The sequence below is a fragment of the Salmo salar genome, chromosome 28 (genome assembly GCF_965601325.2).
Source record: "Salmo salar chromosome 28, fSalSal1, whole genome shotgun sequence".
In the NCBI taxonomy this organism is placed as follows: domain Eukaryota; kingdom Metazoa; phylum Chordata; class Actinopteri; order Salmoniformes; family Salmonidae; genus Salmo; species Salmo salar.
This window is the reverse complement of record NC_138318.1, coordinates 39,589,287-39,607,659: the sequence shown is the minus strand read 5'-3', so window position 1 is coordinate 39,607,659 and position 18,373 is coordinate 39,589,287. Positions and strand designations below refer to the sequence as shown.

Sequence of the window (18,373 nt, the reverse complement as noted above, 5' to 3'; positions counted from 1 at the left end):
TTAGGATCCCCATTGGCTGTTGGTATTTTATTAGGATCCCCATTGGCTGTTGGTATTTTATTAGGATCCCCAGTGGCTGTTGGTATTTTATTAGGATCCCCATTGGCTGTTGGTATTTTACTAGGATCCCCATTGGCTGTTGGTATTTTATTAGGATCCCCATTGGCTGTTGGTATTTTATTAGGATCCCCATTGGCTGTTGGTATTTTATTATGATCCCCAGTGGCTGTTGGTATTTTATTAGGATCCCCATTGGCTGTTGGTATTTTATTAGGATCCCCAGTGGCTGTTGGTATTTTATTAGGATCCCCATTGGCTGTTGGTATTTTATTAGGATCCCCATTGGCTGTTGGTATTTTATTAGGATCCCCATTGGCTGTTGGTATTTTATTAGGATCCCCATTGGCTGTTGGTATTTTATTAGGATCCCCATTGGCTGTTGGTATTTTATTAGGATCCCCAGTGGCTGTTGGTATTTTATTAGGATCCCCATTGGCTGTTGGTATTTTATTAGGATCCCCATTGGCTGTTGGTATTTTATTAGGATCCCCATTGGCTGTTGGTATTTTATTAGGATCCCCAGTGGCTGTTGGTATTTTATTAGGATCCCCATTGGCTGTTGGTATTTTATTAGGATCCCCATTGGCTGTTGCGAAAGCAGCAACTACTCTTCCTGGGGTCCACACAAAACATGAAACATAATACAGAATGACATAATACAGAACATCAATAGCCAAGAACAGCTCAAGGACAGAACTACATACATTTAAAACAAGAAAAATATAACTAAAATGTTCTGTACTGACTCAATACTGAGGAAAAAAACACGGAGATACCAATTATTCTAGTCCTACATTTATCGTTTACATTTTCATATATTACATATAAATTCAGAAGCGTCTATCCAGTACATATACAGAACATATTTATGTCAAATAGGGGAGAGGCATTGTGTTTCTTAAAGCCAGGTTTGCTGTTCACTTGAGCAATATGAGATGGAAGGAAGTTCCATGCAATAAGGGCTCTATATAATACTGTACATTTTCTTGAATTTGTTCTGGATTTAGGAACTGTGAAAAGACCCCTGGCGGCATGTCTGGTGGGGTAAGTGTGTGTGTCAGAGCTGTTTGTAAGTTGACTATGCAAACGATTTGGTGGGGAGGGTGTGGTTTCTAGTGGGGAGGGTGTGGCTTCGAGTGGGGAGGGTGTGGCTTTGCGTGGGGAGGGTGTGGCTTCTAGTGGGGCGGGTGTTGCTTTATGACAATGATTGCAAGTGCAGCAGCTCACCGATTTGACGGCTCCAACGCAGTTCCACCTCAGACACAGCCAAAACAGCCGCTATGCATGTGTCTGCTATCGTTGGTTAATGCTTGATCTGATTGAATCTAGGCTTAAATCAAGGACAGACCTCTCCCCATATTTACAACCATTGAATGAATATGTTTTGACCATTACAGTTTACAATCCAAGGTAACGCCAAGTCTCCTCAACGTGCTCAAGGGCCAAATAATTCATTATCAGACTCAGCTGAGGTCTAGAACTTAGGGAATTATTTGTACCAAATACAATGCTTTTAGTTGTAGAGATGCTCAGGACTAATGTATTACTGGCCACCCATTCTAAAACTGACTGCAACTCTTTAAGTGTTGCAGTGATTTCATTAGCCGTGGTTGCTGACATGTATAATGTTGAATCATCAGCATACATAGACACACATGCTTTACTTAAGACTCGTGGTAAGTCATTTAGTCTGGGTTTCTGTATAGCACTTTGTGACATCTGTTGATGTAAAAAATGCTTTTATAAATACATTTGATTGATTAGTAAACAAATTGAAAAGAGTAGAGGGCCTCGAGAGCTGCCCTGTGGTACACCACACTTTACATGTTTGACATTAGAGAAGCTTCCATTAAAGAAAACCCTCTGTGTTCTATTAGATAGATCGCTCTGAATCCACGATATGGCAGAGGTTTAAACGTCATAACACATATGTTTTTTCAATAACAAGACATGGTCAATAATATCAAAGGCTGCACTGAAATCTAACAATAAAGCTCCCACAATTGTCTTGTTATACATTTCTTTTTTTTTCTTTCAACCAATCATCAGCCATTTGTGTCAGTGCAGTACATGAGTGCCTCTTCTCTATAAGCATGCTGAAAGTCTGTTGTTAATTTGTTTACAGAGAAATAGCATTGTATTTGGTCAATCACAATTTTTTAATTTTTTTTAAAGTTTGCTAAGAGTCGGCAGCAAGCTGATTGGTCAGCTGATAGAACCAGTAAAGGCCGCTTTACCATTCTTGGGTAGCGGAATTACTTTGGTTTCCCTCCAGTTCTGAGGACAATTATCTTTCTCCAGACAGATTAAATATATGACAAATAGGAGTGGCTATATAGTGTGAATCCATGTTGACTTGAAGTTCCTTTTTTCCCCCTTCATTTTGATGCACGTGACTGTTGGCTTCTTGCACCCTTTCCATTGATGATTCTTGCAAGAGGATATTGTCCTATGTACATGCATGTCCTCTACGGCTAGTCCCTATCTTCCCAGGTTGGTCTAGTGCTGGGTAGTGTAGTGTCCCAGGTTGGTCTAGTGCTGGGTAGTGTAGTGTCCCAGGTTGGTCTAGTGCTGGGTAGTGTAGTGTCCCAGGTTGGTCTAGTGCTGGGTAGTGTAGTGTCCCAGGTTGGTCTAGTGCTGGGTAGTGTAGTGTCCCAGGTTGGTCTAGTGCTGGGTAGTGTAGTGTCCCAGGTTGGTCTAGTGCTGGGTAGTGTAGTGTCCCAGGTTGGTCTAGTGCTGGGTAGTGTAGTGTCCCAGGTTGGTCTAGTGCTGGGTAGTGTAGTGTCCCAGGTTGGTCTAGTGCTGGGTAGTGTAGTGTCCCAGGTTGGTCTAGTGCTGGGTAGTGTAGTGTCCCAGGTTGGTCTAGTGCTGGGTAGTGTAGTGTCCCAGGTTGGTCTAGTGCTGGGTAGTGTAGTGTCCCAGGTTGGTCTAGTGCTGGGTAGTGTAGTGTCCCAGGTTGGTCTAGTGCTGGGTAGTGTAGTGTCCCAGGTTGGTCTAGTGCTGGGTAGTGTAGTGTCCCAGGTTGGTCTAGTGCTGGGTAGTGTAGTGTCCCAGGTTGGTCTAGTGCTGGGTAGTGTAGTGTCCCAGGTTGGTCTAGTGCTGGGTAGTGTAGTGTCCCAGGTTGGTCTAGTGCTGGGTAGTGTAGTGTCCCAGGTTGGTCTAGTGCTGGGTAGTGTAGTGTCCCAGGTTGGTCTAGTGCTGGGTAGTGTAGTGTCCCAGGTTGGTCTAGTGCTGGGTAGTGTAGTGTCCCAGGTTGGTCTAGTGCTGGGTAGTGTAGTGTCCCAGGTTGGTCTAGTGCTGGGTAGTGTAGTGTCCCAGGTTGGTCTAGTGCTGGGTAGTGTAGTGTCCCAGGTTGGTCTAGTGCTGGGTAGTGTAGTGTCCCAGGTTGGTCTAGTGCTGGGTAGTGTAGTGTCCCAGGTTGGTCTAGTGCTGGGTAGTGTAGTGTCCCAGGTTGGTCTAGTGCTGGGTAGTGTAGTGTCCCAGGTTGGTCTAGTGCTGGGTAGTGTAGTGTCCCAGGTTGGTCTAGTGTTTGGTAGTGTAGTGTCCCAGGTTGGTCTTGTGTTAGGTAGTGTTTTGTAGTGTAGTGTCCCAGGTTGGTCTAGTGCTGGGTAGTGTAGTGTCCCAGGTTGGTCTAGTGCTGGGTAGTGTAGTGTCCCAGGTTGGTCTAGTGCTGGGTAGTGTAGTGTCCCAGGTTGGTCTAGTGCTGGGTAGTGTAGTGTCCCAGGTTGGTCTAGTGCTGGGTAGTGTAGTGTCCCAGGTTGGTCTAGTGCTGGGTAGTGTAGTGTCCCAGGTTGGTCTAGTGCTGGGTAGTGTAGTGTCCCAGGTTGGTCTAGTGCTGGGTAGTGTAGTGTCCCAGGTTGGTCTAGTGCTGGGTAGTGTAGCGTCCCAGGTTGGTCTAGTGCTGGGTAGTGTAGTGTCCCAGGTTGGTCTAGTGCTGGGTAGTGTAGTGTCCCAGGTTGGTCTAGTGCTGGGTAGTGTAGTGTCCCAGGTTGGTCTAGTGCTGGGTAGTGTAGTGTCCCAGGTTGGTCTAGTGCTGGGTAGTGTAGTGTCCCAGGTTGGTCTAGTGCTGGGTAGTGTAGTGTCCCAGGTTGGTCTAGTGCTGGGTAGTGTAGTGTCCCAGGTTGGTCTAGTGCTGGGTAGTGTAGTGTCCCAGGTTGGTCTTGTGTTGTGTTGGGTAGTGTTGTGTCCCAGCCTGGTCCTCTACAGCTCGTCCCTCTCCTCTCTCTCACAGTAACATGCTTCCCTCTGGCTGTTCATGAAGGATCTGCAGCCCAGCGTCCACACTGTGTTGTACAGAGCATCTGCTACAGACTCACAGGCTGTGAGGGGGAGAGAGAGAGACAGAGGGTTAGGGTTGAGAGAGAGAGAGAGAGAGAGGGTTAGGGTTGAGAGAGAGAGAGAGAGAGAGGGTTAGGGTTGAGAGAGAGAGAGAGAGAGAGAGAGAGAGAGAGGGTTAGGGTTGAGAGAGAGAGAGAGAGAGGGTTAGGGTTGAGAGAGAGAGGGTTAGGGTTGAGAGAGAGAGGGTTAGGGTTGAGAGAGAGAGAGAGAGAGAGGGTTAGGGTTGAGAGAGAGAGAGAGGGTTAGGGTTGAGAGAGAGAGAGAGGGTTAGGGTTGAGAGAGAGAGAGAGGGTTAGGGTTGAGAGAGAGAGAGAGAGAGAGGGTTAGGGTTGAGAGAGGAGAGAGAGAGAGAGAGAGAGAGAGGGTTAGGGTTGAGAGAGAGAGAGAGAGAGGGTTAGGGTTGAGAGAGAGAGGGTTAGGGTTGAGAGAGAGAGGGTTAGGGTTGAGAGAGAGAGAGAGAGAGGGTTAGGGTTGAGAGAGAGAGAGAGGGTTAGGGTTGAGAGAGAGAGAGAGGGTTAGGGTTGAGAGAGAGAGAGAGGGTTAGGGTTGAGAGAGAGAGAGAGAGGGTTAGGGTTGAGAGAGAGAGAGAGGGGGTTAGGGTTGAGAGAGAGAGAGAGAGAGGGTTAGGGTTGAGAGAGAGAGAGAGAGAGAGAGAGAGAGAGGGTTAGGGTTGAGAGAGAGAGGGTTAGGGTTGAGAGAGAGAGAGAGAGAGAGAGAAAGGGTTAGGGTTGAGAGAGAGAGAGAGAGGGTTAGGGTTGAGAGAGAGAGAGAGAGGGTTAGGGTTGAGAGAGAGAGAGAGGGTTAGGGTTGAGAGAGAGAGAGAGAGGGTTAGGGTTGAGAGAGAGAGAGAGAGGGTTAGGGTTGAGAGAGAGAGAGAGGGTTAGGGTTGAGAGAGAGAGAGAGAGAGAGGGTTAGGGTTGAGAGAGAGAGGGTTAGGGTTGAGAGAGAGAGAGAGAGGGTTAGGGTTGAGAGAGAGAGAGAAGAGAGAGCTGAGTTATTCTGCAAAAAAAATGAATTATAGTTGGATAAATGTAGATAAACTTGAATTATTTTCGCAAGGACTTGTACAGGATACTACCCATTAAAACCTTGCTTTTGGAGTACCTGAATGGATTCTTACTTCCAAGGAATATAGAGAAAACACTTGATGGGAGGAGGGAGAGGAACACATGGGACAGCTAACAGCAGTGAAGGAGGAGAGAGAGGAACACATGGGACAGCTAACAGCAGTGAAGGAGGAGAGAGAGGAACACATGGGACAGCTAACAGCAGTGAAGGAGGAGAGAGAGGAACACATGGGACAGATAACAGCAGTGAAGGAGGAGAGAGAGGAACACATGGGACAGCTAACAGCAGTGAAGGAGGAGAGAGAGGAACACATGGGACAGCTAACAGCAGTGAAGGAGGAGAGGGAGGACCACATGGGACAGATAACAGCAGTGAAGGAGGAGAGAGAGGAACACATGGGACAGCTAACAGCAGTGAAGGAGGAGAGAGAGGAACACATGGGACAGCTAACAGCAGTGAAGGAGGAGAGAGAGGAACACATGGGACAGCTAACAGCAGTGGAGGAGGAGAGGGAGGACCACATGGGACAGCTAACAGCAGTGAAGGAGGAGAGGGAGGACCACATGGGACAGCTAACAGCAGTGAAGGAGGAGAGAGAGGAACACATGGGACAGCTAACAGCAGTGGAGGAGGAGAGAGAGAGGAACACATGGCCAAGGGCCCAGCAGGAAAGTGTGTCCACAGCACTCAAGGGAGTGATTGAAACAGCTTCTTCCACTTTCCCCAACGCACAAGTGGTTATCTCCACCCTGCTACCACAAAAATACTTTCACCCTGCCACCATTACAGTGGGTGAATACAAGCACTTCCCGGGACTGTGCCTCAAAACATAATGTCTACCTGGCCCACCACTCCACCCTGGACTTGAGCAGCCTTTACCCTGACTAGAAATTAGTAAGGAAATAATCTCAACAGAGAAAAATGGCCACCTATGTCTATATCCCCCAGAATCCCCATACTTTAACGATGACAGCTTCTCCATCCTAGAGGGGGAAATCAATCATTTCCAGGCCCAGGGACATTTACTAGTCTGTGGCGACCTACATGCCAGAACTGGACAAGAACCTAACACCCAAAGCACACAGGGGGACAAACACCTGCCTGGAGGTGACAGCATTCCCTCCCCCATATGCCACCCTAGGCACAACTATGACAACATAACCAACAAAAACGGGTCACAACTCCTGCAGCTCTGTTGCATGCTGGGTCTGTACATAGTCAATGGTGGACTTCGAGGAGACTCCTATGGTAGGTACACCTATAGCTCATCTCTTGGCAGTAGTACTGTAGACTACTTTATCACTGACCTCAACCCAGAGTCTCTTAGAGCGTTCACAGTCAGCCCACTGACACCCCTATCAGATCACAGCAAAATCACAGTCTACTTGAACAGAGCAATACTCATTCATGAGGCATCAAATCCTTAGTAACTTGGCAGTAGAAAGCCTAACAGTATATTTGACCTTTCAGCTTCCCTTTCAAATCTAAAAATGTCAAGCAGACGACCGAAAAAAATGAACAACAATGATAAATGGTTTGATGAAGAATACAAAAACCTAAGAAAGAAATTGAGAAACCTGTCCAACCAAAAACATAGAGACCCAGAAAACCTGAGTCTACGCCTTCACTATGGTGAATCACTAAAACAATACAGAAATACACTACGGAAAAAGAAGGAACAGCACATCAGAAATCAACTCAATGTAATTGAAGAATCCATAGAATCTAACCACTTCTGGGAAAATTATAAAACGCTAAACAAACAACAACATGAAGAATTATCTATCTAAAACGGAGATGTATGGATAAACCACTTCTCCAATCTTTTTAGCTCTATAACAAAGAACAAACAGTAAAAGCATATACATCATCAAAAATAAATCTTAGAATCAACTATTAAGGGATAGGCCCCTTTTTTCTCCACTTCCTGTCTGAATGACGTGCCCAAAGTAAACTGCCTGTAGCTCAGGCCCTGAAGCCAGGATATGCATATAATTGGTACCATTGGAAAGAAAACACTTTGAAGTTTGTGGAAAGGAAATGTTAAAATAATGTAGGAGAATATAACACAATATATAGGGTAGGAGAAAATCCAAAGAAAAACCAACCAGAATAATTTTTTGAGAGACCATCCTCTTAGAAATGCAAGAGATAGGTCATATTGAAAATTAGCTCCCTGGATGTAATTCCTATGGCTTCCACAGGGTGTCAGCAGTCTATGTTTCAGGCTTGTAACTTCAAAAACGAATAACAAATATCAGTTTTAGTAGAAGGACACAGTCTTGGAAATTTGTGTGTGCGCGCTCCATGAAGACATTACGTACCTGCTAAAACTGGTTTCCTATTGAACATACTTCTTTCTGATAGAAATATTATAGTTTGATTACATTTTAGGGTATCTGAGGAGTAAATAGAAATGTATTTTGACTTGTTGAAACAAAGTTTAGGGGTAGATTTTTGGATTCCTTTCTCTGCAAGTTGAACGAGTGGATTACTCAAATCGATGGTGCCAACAAAAAAAACTTTTTTGGGATATTAAGAAGGATTTTATCTAACAAAATGACACTACATGTTATAGCTGGAACCCTTTGGATGAAAAATCAGAGGAACATTTTTAAAAAGTAAGTGAATATTTAATCATTATATATGAATGTATGTGCCGGTGGAAAAACATTTTGATGTGGGGCACCTCCTCAAACAATCGCATGGCATGTTTTTGCTGTAATAGCTACGGTAAATCAGACAGTGCAGTTAAATTAACAAGAATTTAAGCTTTCAGCCGATATAAGACACTTATATGAACCTAAATGTTTAAAATCCATAATGTTTACGATTATTTATTTGAATTGCACGCCCTCCAGTTTCACCGGAAGTCGTCCCGCTAGCAGGACACCGATCCTTAAGAAGTTTTTTTAAAGACTACCAGAACCCACTGGATTCTCCAATTACATTGAATGAACTACAGGACAAAATACAAACCCTCCAACCCAAAAAGGCCTGTGGTGTTGATGGTATCCTACATGAAATGATCCAATATACAGACGACAAATTCCAATTGGCTATACTAAAACTCTTTAACATCATCCTCAGCTCTGAATGATAAACCCAATCCACAAAAGTGGAATTTGACCCCAATAACTGCCGTGGAATATGTGTCAACAGCAATGTTGGGGGAAATCCCAACGGCTCACAGGCCAGCAGAAAGAGAGACAGAGATACAGAGCTGTCATCAAGGCAAAGGGTGGCTAATTTGAAGAATCTAAAATATATTTTTTGGTTATGTCACGCCCTGACCTAAGAGAGCTGTTTTTTTCTCTGTTTAGTTAGGTCAGGGTGGGATATGGGGTGGGCATTCTATGTGTTGTGTTTCTATGTTTTGGCCATGTATGGTTTCCAATCAGAGGCAGCTGTCTATCGTTGTCTCTGATTGGGAGTCATACTTTGGCAGCCTTTTCCCACTTGGTTTGTGTGGGTTGTTTTCTGTTTCATGTATGTCACCTGACAGAACTGTTGGCTGTCGTTTTGTTTCTTCGTCAAAGTGTTTCGTTTTCATTAAATATAATCATGAGCACTCAACACACTGCGCCTTGGTCCCATCTATACGACGCCCGTTACAGGTTAATACATGATTCCATTTGTGTTATTTCATAGTTTTGATATCTTCACTATTATTCTACAATGTAGAAAATAGTAAAATTAAAGAAAAACCTTTGAATGAGTAGGTGTGAGTAGTGTGTCCAAACGTTTGACTGGTACTGTATGTATTTAAGAAATATTAAAATACACATGACTTGTCTCAGAATTACAGGTTGACATTGAAATATGGTTGGACAGGGTCACTTTAGGAAGTAAACATACATTCCAATTAAATGTCAGTGTACTTTCTGTATTAACTGAATTCAACATCGACCAGGGTGTCTCAGTGAAATTATGTTATACTGTCCTAGTTAGCTACAAAGAGGACAGTAAAGGGAAGAGTGGAGTCTGAGCCTACTCCTGTGGTCTCACCTTACAATATGATTTATGCTTCATTACAAGACATTATAAAGGTTCATACATGCTTATAACAAGTCAAAAAAGCATAACACCTGTGCAGTGCTTAATTTGCCAGAACAAAAAGTGAGCGCGAGAGGGTGGTGACCTGGGGAGCTCTGAGGTACCAGAACGCATGAAAAATACAAATCCCCTTTATAATAATAATTGCATGCATTATCATCACATTTGCGGAGTGGCATAGAGTAGTAGAGTAGAGGCACTTACACATGGGGAACATTTTATTAGCCTAGGGTCCGGGAAAAATGTGGCATTTTTATAAACGCATTTCATGCAATTCTACATAATTTTGCATGACTGGAGGCTTTGGTAGAATAAAATAAAAAAAATACAGCACAAATGATCAAAATGACAGGCTACTATGACAAACTGAGAATCTGAGATCCATAAAAACCACCTTGTCTAGTCCAGGTGTGTGGAGACACATATCGTAAGCTATGGTATATGAGGAGGAAATTAAAGTCCTAAAAATAATTATCCGCAGCTTAATCGCCGGTGAGTTCGTGCCAAACTCCTATATCTCACTCTTGTTTTACTTTGTCAAACAGGCTTTACTTTGTAAAACAATATTTGAGGAAGTTGATGAAATATTTTGTTAGCCTATAGCAGACAGATTAGACTTCTCTTCTCTTTTCACCAGAAGCCATTTGGTTTTCAACCTGTGTTTTCCCGCGATTGTATTTGAAATATTGCGAAAAGCCTGTTTTGTCTTCATACTGTTCATTGACAGATTTGCCGCACGTTCCCGACCGCAGACTATGCCTTGTTATTGCCTTGTTATTGCCTTGTAAGTCCCGTGTGGCTCAGTTGGTAGAGCATGGTGTTTGCAACGCCAGGGTTGTGGGTTCGATTCCCACGGGGGACCAGTACAGTACAAAAATGTATGAAATGTATGCATTCATTACTGTAAGTCGCTCTGGATAAGAGCGTCTGCTAAAATGTAAAATGTTATTGGGCTACACACAATCCACAGCTAGGCTTTTTTTGTTGTTTGTTGAGAAGCTGTGGTAAGATCCGGCTCAAATTAAGCGCTGCACCTACGTTAAAGTGTTACAGAGTATAATTCAGTAGCTATCTCACCTTTGACCTTTGACACAAGCCCCAGGCTCTTCTTCAGGTCAGAGCAAATAGCGTGGAGACACGAGCGGTACTTGGAATCACAGAGGTTTTTGTTGGAGCCACAGGTGTCATAGCAACTGTCCAGCTGGTTACAGCACTGAGTCATGGCCGGGATGCCCATGTCAAACTGTTGGGATAATAATAATAATACACAAAGATATATAGGTTATAGGATAATATAACATTAGGATTTATATACACTCTTACAACAACAAAACAGGTGCTTTATAGAACCTTAAAGACTTCAGCTGTTCCAATAGGAGAACCCTTTGAAAACCACAATTTGGTTCCAGGTAGAACCCTTTTGGTTCCAGGTAGAACCCTTTTGGTTCCAGATGGAACATTTTTGGTTCCAGGTAGAACCCGTTTGGGTTCCATGTAGAACCCTTCCCACAGAGGGGTCTATATAAGGGCACTATAAGTATTGTATGAAAAAACAGTCTGCAGTTTAGGTATCGGGTATTAGTACAGTATCATATGCTGTCTACAGTTAGTGATAGTTAAAACATACACTATCTGGTACCTGGAATCCTAGGAGGTCAGAGCTGCAACCATTGGGCTCTGGGGTCACATAACCAATGCGATGCACAGGTGTCTTACCTGAGAAGGAAAGGTGAACAACTCTAATTCAGACCCATTTACAGTTAATTATGTATCTCCACCTATTGATCAATAGCTTGTTATCAATCAGCACAAATTGAACATTCAACACCCTATTGTGAAGTTTATTGACAACAACCGAAACTGAAAAAAGATGATATCTAGAACCTAACATGGTTTTTCTGCCCTTTGAAGAACCCTTTATGGTTCCAGGTAGAACCCCTGCGGGTTCATGCAGAACCCTTCCACAGAGGGTTCTATTGCACATGGAACTCAAAAGGGTTCTCCTATTTGGACAGCCAAATAACCCTTTTTTCTAAGAGTGTATAGGACCTTTCTACCTACATAAAGAACATGACAGGGAACTCACCTATATATAAAACATGACAGGGAACTCACCTATATATAAAACATGACAGGGAACTCACCTATATATAAAACATGACAGGGAACTCACCTATATATAAAACATGACAGGGAACTCACCTATATATAAAACATGACAGGGAACTCACCTATATATAAAACATGACAGGGAACTCACCTATATATAAAACATGACAGGGAACTCACCTATATATAAAACATGACAGGGAACTCACCTATATATAAAACATGACAGGGAACTCACCTATATATAAAACATGACAGGGAACTCACCTATATATAAAACATGACAGGGAACTCACCTATATATAAAACATGACAGGGAACTCACCTATATATAAAACATGACAGGGAACTCACCTATATGTAAATCATGACAGGGAACTCACCTATATATAAAACATGACAGGGAACTCACCTATATATAAAACATGACAGGGATCTCACCTATATATAAAACATGACAGGGAACTCACCTATATATAAAACAGGACAGGGAACTCACCTATATATAAAACATGACAGGGAACTCACCTATATATAAAACATGACAGGGAACTCACCTATATATAAAACATGACAGGGAACTCACCTATATATAAAACATGACAGGGAACTCACCTATATATAAAACATGACAGGGAACTCACCTATATATAAAACATGACAGGGAACTCACCTATATATAAAACATGACAGGGAACTCACCTATATATAAAACATGACAGGGAACTCACCTATATATAAAACATGACAGGGAACTCACCTATATATAAAACATGACAGGGAACTCACCTATATATAAAACATGACAGGGAACTCACCTATATATAAAACATGACAGGGAACTCACCTATATATAAAACATGACAGGGAACTCACCTATATATAAAACATGACAGGGAACTCACCTATATATAAAACATGACAGGGAACTCACCTATATATAAAACATGACAGGGAACTCACCTATATATAAAACATGACAGGGGACTCACCTATATATAAAACATGACAGGGAACTCACCTATATATAAAACATGACAGGGAACTCACCTATATATAAAACATGACAGGGAACTCACCTATATATAAAACATGACAGGGAACTCACCTATATATAAAACATGACAGGGAACTCACCTATATATAAAACATGACAGGGAACTCACCTATATATAAAACATGACAGGGAACTCACCTATAATAAAACATGACAGGGAACTCACCTATATATAAAACATGACAGGGAACTCGGAGTGGCTCCTGTATAGATCCATTAGTTTTTGCTGTTCCAGTGTCCATGCAATCATATGATACTACTGTACTAAGTATGGAGCAATACACTGGGCTAGTGTGGATACTGGAATGTAGCGTGGTCGTGGTGTCATTATATACTAGCACATACTTAGAATGAAGTAATGTGTTGGGATACATTCACTGTGGTATGCTAGTGTGGATATACCTTCACTGTGGTATGCTAGTGTGGATATACCTTCACTGTGGAATGCTAGTGTGGATATACCTTTACTGTGGTATGCTAGTGTGGATATGTCTTCACTGTGGTATGCTAGTGTGGATCTACCTTCACTGTGGTATGCTAGTGTGGATATACCTTCACTGTGGAATGCTAGTGTGGATATACCTTTACTGTGGTATGCTAGTGTGGATATGTCTTCACTACGGTATGCTAGTGTGGATATACCTTCACTGTGGTATGCTAGTGTGGATATACCTTTACTGTGGAATGCTAGTGTGGATATACATTCACTGTGGTATGCTAGTGTGGATATATCTTCACTGTGGTATGCTAGTGTGGATATACATTCACTGTGGTATGCTAGTGTGGATATACATTCACTGTGGTATGCTAGTGTGGATATATCTTCACTGTGGTATGCTAGTGTGGATATACCTTCACTGTGGTATGCTAGTGTGGATATACCTTCACTGTGGTATGCTAGTGTGGATATATCTTCACTGTGGTATGCTAGTGTGGATATACATTCACTGTGGTATGCTAGTGTGGATATATCTTCACTGTGGTATGCTAGTGTGGATATACCTTCACTGTGGAATGCTAGTGTGGATATACCTTTACTGTGGAATGCTAGTGTGGATATACATTCACTGTGGTATGCTAGTGTGGATATATCTTCACTGTGGTATGCTAGTGTGGATATACATTCACTGTGGTATGCTAGTGTGGATATACATTCACTGTGGTATGCTAGTGTGGATATATCTTCACTGTGGTATGCTAGTGTGGATATACCTTCACTGTGGTATGCTAGTGTGGATATACCTTCACTGTGGTATGCTAGTGTGGATATATCTTCACTGTGGTATGCTAGTGTGGATATACATTCACTGTGGTATGCTAGTGTGGATATACCTTCACTGTGGTATGCTAGTGTGGATATGCCTTCACGGTGGTATGCTAGTGTGGATATACCTTCACTGTGGTATGCTAGTGTGGATATACCTTCACTGTGGTATGCTAGCGTGGGTATAACTTCACTGTAGTATGCTAGTGTGGATATACCTTCACTGTGGTATGCTAGTGTGGATATGTCTTCACTGTGGTATGCTAGTGTGGATATGTCTTCACTGTGGTATGCTAGTGTGGATATACCTTCACTGTGGTATGCTAGTGTGTATATACCTTCACTCTGGTATGCTAGTGTGAATATGTCTTCACTGTGGTATGCTAGTGTGGATATGTCTTCACTACGGTATGCTAGTGTGGATATTGGAATGTACCCTGTAAGCCATACTGTAATAACTATGATCTATTTGTACTGTATCTCAGGTTAATCTATATCACTGAGACTATATAATGTTATGTTAACACTTACCTCAGTTGTAATTAACCAGGTTCAGTTTATCAACCAGCTAATTATTAGAATCAGGTGTGCTAGATTAGCGTTGGAGTTAAAACCTACAGGACGGTATCTCCCCGGGAACAGGGTTGGAGTTAAAACCTACAGGACGGTATCTCTCCAGGAACAGGGTTGGAGTTAAAACCTACAGGAGGGTATCTCTCCAGGAACAGGGTTGGAGTTAAAATCTACAGGACGGTATCTCTCCAGGAACAGGGTTGGAGTTAAAACCTACAGGACGGTATCTCTCCAGGAACAGGGTTGGAGTTAAAACCTATAGGAGGGTATCTCTCCAGGAACAGGGTTGGAGTTAAAACCTACAGGACGGTATCTCTCCAGGAACAGGGTTGGAGAGCCCTGGGCTAAACCAAACCGATGGTGTTTGTGTAAGATCCTAAATGGGTACAGTGTGATCTGTTCTTCAACAAATCAAGTTGGCCTCTCTACAAGGATAACACTCAGTATCTAGGTTCTGTTCCATCCAGGATAACACTCAGTATCTAGGTTCTGTTTCATCCAGGATAACACTCAGTATAACACTCAGTATCTAGGTTCTGTTCCATCCAGGATAACACTCAGTATCTAGGTTCTGTTCCATCCAGGATAACACTCAGTATCTAGGTTCTGTTACATCCAGGATAACACTCAGTATCTAGGTTCTGTTACGTTCCTTATAACACTCAGTATCTAGGTTCTGTTACATCCAGGATAACACTCAGTATCTAGGTTCTGTTCCATCCAGGATAACACTCAGTATCTAGGTTCTGTTACATCCAGGATAACACTCAGTATCTAGGTTCTGTTACATCCAGGATAACACTCAGTATCTAGGTTCTGTTCCATTCAGGATAACACTCTGTATCTAGGTTCTGTTACATTCAGAGCTCGATTCAATCCGCATCGTGAAAGTTCAGTGCTATACCTGCATTTCAGTATAATGTTGTCGCTTTCGCGGAGACTGCATTTACGGTAAAGGCTGGATATCTCGGCTCAATCGGAAATTACCTTTAAATTTAGAATGCGCTATTGCCCTGATCTTCTGCAAATACGGATTGAATCGAGCCCTAGGTGTCTATAGCCAGGCTTGACATGGCAACACCATGGATTCATACTGAGATGTTACTGTAATGATAGACACACTCAACCCCTGTCTCATCCTTACCGTATTTGCATTTGTACTGACACAATCCATTACGTCCCCCCATAAATTCCACCAGGGAGTCAAAGTATCCATTGGCTGCCTGGAGGCGCTCTCTGATGGAAACCAAGCCCCAGTCAGAGTCCTCTTCCTGGGCTTCGACGCCAAGTAGCACAGGGCTGGCTGGATCCTCCGCTGGAGCTTCTGCTTCTGCCTCCTCTTCAATGGGCTCAATCGCTTTTTCAAGGGCCTCCTGGTCAGCCAAATCTTTCAAGATGGCGTCCTGAATCTCGGTCTCTTTAGCGAGGTCTTCCTCCTCCACCTGGGCAGACAACTCTTTAATCACGGCTTCTGTTATCAGGGCCTCCAGATCCATGTAAGTCGTGTCTTCCACCAGTGGCATGTCCGCCATGAGGGCCTCTGTGTCTGGGACTTCATCTGCCATGACAGGGGCGTCTACTAGCGGAGCATCAGCAACAGGGGAGTCCGCAACTGGTTCCTTGGCTACAAATGCCCCAGCTACAACGGAATCGGCAACAGGCTTGTCGGCCACTGGGGTGTCTTCTACAGGTTCCTCCACTGCAGGCGTATCGTCAACAACCAGGCTATCTGCCACCACGGTATCGCCCTCCACCCGGATATCTACAGCAGCAGGCGTATGGTCAACAACCAGGCTATCTGCCACCACGGTATCGCCCTCCACCCAGATATCTACAGCAGCAGGCGTATCGTCAACAACCAGGCTATCTACCACCACGGTATCACCCTCCACCCGGATATCTACAGCAGCAGGCGTATCGTCAACAACCAGGCTATCTGCCACCACGGTATCGCCCTCCACCCGGATATCTACAGCAGCAGGCGTATCGTCAACAACCAGGCTATCTGCCACCACGGTATCGCCCTCCACCCGGATATCTACAGCAGCAGGCGTATCGTCAACAACCAGGCTATCTGCCACCACGGTATCGCCCTCCACCCGGATATCTACAGCAGCAGGCGTATCGTCAACAACCAGGCTATCTGCCACCACGGTATCGCCCTCCACCCGGATATCTACAGCAGCAGGCGTATCGTCAACAACCAGGCTATCTGCCACTACGGAATCACCCTCCACCCGGATATCTACAGCAGCAGGCGTATCGTCAACAACCAGGCTATCTGCCACTACGGAATCACCCTCCACCCGGATATCTACAGCAGCAGGCGTATCGTCAACAACCAGGCTATCTGCCACCACGGTATCGCCCTCCACCCGGATATCTACAGCAGCAGGCGTATCGTCAACAACCAGGCTATCTGCCACCACGGTATCGCCCTCCGTCCGGATATCTACAGCAGCAGCAAAGACCTCGGTATCAGCAGCAGCAGCAGCAGCAATGGTGTCATCCTTCAACATGGTTTCTGCTTCTGGGACTTCCTCTTCAGGAGTGATGTTCTTGACCAGAGAAGCAGACATCCCCCAGGAGAGGCAGAGAGAGAGCAGGAGGAAGGCTGAGGTGCGAGGCAGCATGGTGGCGAGATAGACAGAGAGAAAGTCACAGCACGGGGGGGGGGGGGGGGGGGGTCTAGACGTGGTATAGACGGGTAGGTCTAAGAGGAAGACATCCACATTTGGTTCCAGGCCAGGCAGACGGAGTCAGAAGCAGAAGGGGGGGGGGGATGTTGGTAGGCAGAGAACGACGTCCACACTCCACTGGAGATCTGGGACAGCTGGACAGGAGAGGACCAGGTTGCCCGTTGTTGGCAAGGTGTGAGAACGAGAGGCACTGAATAGACTCAGAGTACTGACTGAGGCTGTGTAAGACACAGAGAGGACTTTGGGACTTTGGCTGCTGACTATGCCAGGGAGACAGCGAGGCACGGAGTATCGACACCGGGTTCAAAGGTCTGTTGATAAGGAAAGGCCTGCCAGGACAGACTATAGTGGGCTGGAATAGTGGGCTGTCCTGCATGACTGCATAGCCTAGATACCATGGTTTTTCCAGGTCTTTCTATTCTTTATCTACAGTATATTTTTGCCCAGCAAGTTTGGGATGTGAATATCACCTTTTTTTTGTTGTTGTTGCTAATCGTGTTATTTCCCAGTTGAGAGAGAACGTTCATGCTCACCATAGCTCTTGTCTCTGTAACATAATCTCTTCTCCTCTGCTGGTAACCCCTCTCCTCTCACCAAGTGCTCACTCCATCTCCTAAAAAATATTTAATTCATCTAATCACTAATCCCATCACTTAAACTTCATCAGAGGAAACTAATTAAGATCACATGTTTAGCTTCATCAGTGCTAAGATCACATTTGTTATAAGGTGATCTCAGATCAGCTGAGCAGCTAATCATAACGTCTTTGAGAACATAGAGATAGAATGACTAGATTATACACTGAGTGTACAAAACATTAGTAACACCTGCTCTTTCCCTGACACAGACTGACACAGACTGAATCCAGGTGAAAGCTATGATCCCTTATTAATGTCACTTGTTAAATCCACTTCAATCAGTGTAGATGAAGGGGAGGAGACAGGTTAAAGAAGGATTGTTAAGCCTTGAGACAATTGAGACATGGATTGTGTATGTGTTCCGTTCAGAGGGTGAATGGGCAAGACAACATATTTAAGTGTTGTTGAACGGGGTATGGCAGTAGGTGCCAGGCGCACCGGTTCGTGTCAAGAACTGCAACGCTGCTGGGTTTTTCACGCTTATGAACAGTTTCCTGTGTGTATCTAGAAT

At 44.1% G+C, this 18,373-nt stretch overlaps 1 protein-coding gene across 3 annotated transcripts; it reads right to left on the bottom strand.

Annotated features, from left to right (window-relative positions):
• Nucleotides 1-286: 286 nt before the first annotated feature.
• On the bottom strand, nt 287-17,439 carry LOC106589948 (uncharacterized). Of its 3 annotated transcripts, none has more exons than XM_014180405.3 (4): nt 15,670-17,437; nt 11,162-11,238; nt 10,600-10,765; nt 287-4,379 (listed from the first exon to the last, which is right to left on the bottom strand). In XM_014180405.3, exons 1-4 carry the CDS (start codon nt 17,156-17,158, stop codon nt 4,261-4,263), a joined length of 1,851 nt encoding a protein of 616 aa, XP_014035880.3. In that variant the 5' UTR covers nt 17,159-17,437; the 3' UTR covers nt 287-4,260. The 3 variants fall into 3 exon arrangements, 2 of the variants coding, with proteins under 2 accessions (XP_014035880.3, XP_014035879.3); XM_014180404.3 differs by having other exon boundaries at nt 11,150-11,238; nt 15,670-17,436; XR_006762535.2 differs by lacking the exon at nt 11,162-11,238 and having other exon boundaries at nt 4,261-4,379; nt 15,670-17,439.
• Between the last annotated feature and the right edge of the window lie 934 nt (nt 17,440-18,373).

Excerpts from the sequence above, each read along its gene's own strand:
- LOC106589948 (XM_014180404.3), bottom strand. The coding sequence starts at position 17,158 with ATGCTGCCTCGCACCTCAGCCTTCCTCCTGCTCTCTCTCTGCCTCTCC. Across the intron at positions 11,239-15,669 it reads TCAGTACAAATGCAAATACG|GTAAGACACCTGTGCATCGC; the intron begins GTAAGGATGAGA and ends TTTCCTTCTCAG. Across the intron at positions 10,766-11,149 it reads GATTCCAGGTACCAGATAGT|TTTGACATGGGCATCCCGGC; the intron begins GTATGTTTTAAC and ends TTATCCCAACAG.